Source organism: Trachymyrmex septentrionalis, unplaced genomic scaffold (assembly GCF_001594115.1).
Source record: "Trachymyrmex septentrionalis isolate Tsep2-gDNA-1 unplaced genomic scaffold, Tsep1.0 scaffold13, whole genome shotgun sequence".
NCBI lineage: Eukaryota > Metazoa > Arthropoda > Insecta > Hymenoptera > Formicidae > Trachymyrmex > Trachymyrmex septentrionalis.
Genome location: NW_017304438.1, coordinates 5,824,480 through 5,827,861, shown reverse-complemented (window position 1 = coordinate 5,827,861; position 3,382 = coordinate 5,824,480). Strand labels below are relative to the sequence as shown.

Below are 3,382 nucleotides of genomic sequence, written 5' to 3'. Positions count from 1 at the left end.
TTCGTGCATTATTGTTAACAAAATTACTATCGCAATCTTCATTTCGGTATATACTTGAAAAAACAATTCGTAAAGTAATCTAGCTCCTAATGTTTGTAAAATCGTTCGTAAATACATTTCTTATAAATTATATACATTGGTCGATATAAAAATCTATTCTGAATTCGGACCCCTCGAACATACATCGTCATGGAAGAGGACAGACGAGACGACAGAAGCATATTTAATGTGTAAAGGCGCGAAAGATCGTGAGAATGATTTTTCTGTCCTCTCACTGAGAGTTGGGTCGGGTTGTGGGTTGTTGCAGTTGTGGCTGGAATACCATACCTCATGAAGGTCTAAATGGCCGACACGCACATCGGCGTCTGGACGCGCGAGGTCGGGCTGTGTGAACGCCGATTAGGAAATGAAGAAAGAGGACTCGCAGGACGATGGTCGAACGAAGGAAAAATTCGCTCGACAGAAAAATCCGCGCAATGACGGAAGAAGCCAGGTGCTCTATGCTATCATGTGCTAACAGAAAAAGATAAATTTCGCTATTAAGCGAGTAAAGATGTTTCATGTTTCTTAAAGGAACGAAATATCTTGTTGCCATTTAACACATTGTTGTCGTCATTTATCAATTATCAATAATATTATTCCATCATCATATTTGCCGTCGAATTCACTTTCGTCATTGTTATCATTGTCAACGTCATCATCATCAGTGTCATAATGTCATTTTTATCGCTAGAGTCATCAACTACGTCATCTTTCTTCGCGATGTATTCATCCGTGTGTCATGCGCAAAAAAATAAATGAACATCCGCGAGCGATTTTAATGTTTCTGTTAATTGTTATGTTTGTAAGGAGCTTAGATATAAACGCATCCTACGATCAATAAAAGGACGTTATAGAGAAATAATTCACATCGGCTGTGCGTATACGATACTAAAGAGATTAGAGAAGAGCCAGTATATTAAATAGTATGTTGGTCCGGTATCTGCCGATGATCACGCGATAAACAGAATTATTCTCGCAACGTATGCATTTTTTATATAGAATCTCGATCCTTAACATCCGACCGTCGTCTAACGCTGAATATTGTTTATTGGTTTTATTTTATCCGTTAACCCGTTAACGTCACGAAGAGCGATACCGCCGATTTGTTGCATTTCATCGATAACATTCGCACTCAGTAATAGGTAGGACTTTATAGTGTAGGAAAAAGGAAATGTAAACAATCGCTGTTGTCAAGACTATGGATAGTGTTCTACCTAGATTGCGGTATATATACGCTCTAGCGTTTAATTTAACATGAGAGAGATTAATCGTTTGTAAACTAAAACCTTTCATTCTGGATTCTCTGTTTTTTCGATTTCTGTATTGTTTCTCTTCTATCCTAATAAAACCTACTGATCCTCAAACTAACCTTCCTCTTCAACATTATATTTATAAGACTAAAGAGATCTCAAGAATGAAATGAAAACTGGGCTAAGGCCCAGAGTTAGCGCGAAGCTATGAACGAATGTCTTGCCTATGATTTTATTTATATAACGAGATTTCTTAGCAATACAGACAGTTCCTATAATGTGTTTATGTCAGTCATTTGTTTTAAAGTGAAAAGAAATCTGATTTGCCATGAATTACAAACCATTTCGACAAAAATGCCGATTTAAAAAGATTGAGTTTAAAATTCAATAATAATAACAGTTACACTGAAATTATCGATATCTCACCATTAAAATTTCACAGAACTTATGAATTTTTGGAATTAGAATAACACAAAAATATCTATCTTAAAAATATTATCTTAATAAAAATATTATCTTGATAGACTGTATTATCTGAAAACAAGAAAAAAACGCATGTTGTCATACATGTAAATAAGATTTTACGAATTGCAAATATAATTGTGATTGCGTCTCTTATCTAAAATATTACTTTTAATTCCGGCATAAATAAGTTCTGCTCTTTTTTCAATACGTTGAAAATCGACATGTGTTTTGTTACATCCATATATATCTTGTTACATCTCTAATGCTTATCTAGCTTTATGCTGGTTGCATGAATTTACAATGAAGAGTAGCCTTTCGTAAAATCTCGATTAGATCGCGCGAAAAAAGCCATGATAAAGGTATCTATTTATTTATTTATTTGTAATTAAAATACTTCTTGTCTCATGTGTTCGCCGCGTTTTGTCGCTCAGTGTCCGATAATCTGCGCAAGATACAAACACGTCATCAGAAAATTGTTGTTGAGTTACAGGCGAAATTCGTATAATATTGTATCGCGACCTAAGAGCGTAAAGTCGATCATCTTAGGTACTTTAGAAAATCGTCGCGTCATCAACGAATAAAATTTTTTGTCGCACTGTATCTGTGATCACGATTATCAGACGTCATGAATTATTGCTCGTGAACGTTACGTGCGAGTCAATAAATCCTTGTTATTCGCATAAGAGCAGCATGTACGATAATAAAAGTCGATTATATGATAACAATAAATATATTTCCTAATATATCCTTTGTATTTGCTTTATCCACCATCGCTCTAATAATAATATAAGCTTTATTATTGTATTATACATACGCTTACACGTCCAATTCAATCGACAAAAACTCACATTAAAATTACGTAAATTATATACAAATTGTTTGATGTAGGAAAATTTAAAAAGTATAAAGATAAATTATTTATCTCGATTTATATATATATCTAGCAAAATGATATCAAATATTTGTAAAAATAAAAAAAGTTAATTTTTATTAAGCATACTTATTTAAAATAAAATTAAACTAATTATTCCTTGACACAATCTCTAAACGACTTTAAACGTTTTAGCTATATTTGTTATTGTTGTTATATAATCCTCAACAAATTAAACATATTTATGATCTCTTAATTTAATGTATGATAAAATCATATTATTAAAAGTATATAATTTCGTCATTATAAACAATCTTTACATAATTTCACAATAAAACAACAGTTTATAAAAAAAAATTGATAGAAATGAATAGCCATTCCAGAACAGCAACAATATGAATAATTATCGCTATATCGACATATTATTTTTTAATAAACTGAATTGTTGTACATCAAAAGGTAAATCAAAAGATAGATCACACAAAAGATCTCTAATATATCTAAACTAGTAAAGTTAGTACAGAAATCTGTCAAAATAGTCTTAAAAAAAGTCTCAAAAAAGCTTCAAAACGATGTGACTTTCTTTGGGCTTTAATATTATTATAATATTAATTTATGCATAGATATTTTGACTAAATATACTATATATATATTAAACTACATTTTTCTTTATTATATTAAATACAAAATTATCATCATTAAATACAAATCTGAAACTATTATAAACTGCATTAAAGATCTCTGATACATATTG

The 3,382-nt window shown here is 31.3% G+C and overlaps 2 protein-coding genes across 7 annotated transcripts in view; both read left to right on the top strand.

Annotated features, from left to right (window-relative positions):
* Positions 1-421, top strand: part of LOC108756800 — a 2,834-nt gene extending 2,413 nt beyond the window's left edge. The window contains exon 3 of the mRNA XM_018500853.1: positions 308-421. Within this exon, the coding sequence (XP_018356355.1) occupies positions 308-342 (35 nt within the window). The 3' untranslated portion in view covers positions 343-421. The remainder of the gene's footprint in view (positions 1-307) is intronic.
* Positions 1-3,382, top strand: part of LOC108756796 — a 35,636-nt gene that overhangs the window by 24,183 nt on the left and 8,071 nt on the right. The window lies entirely within an intron of this gene.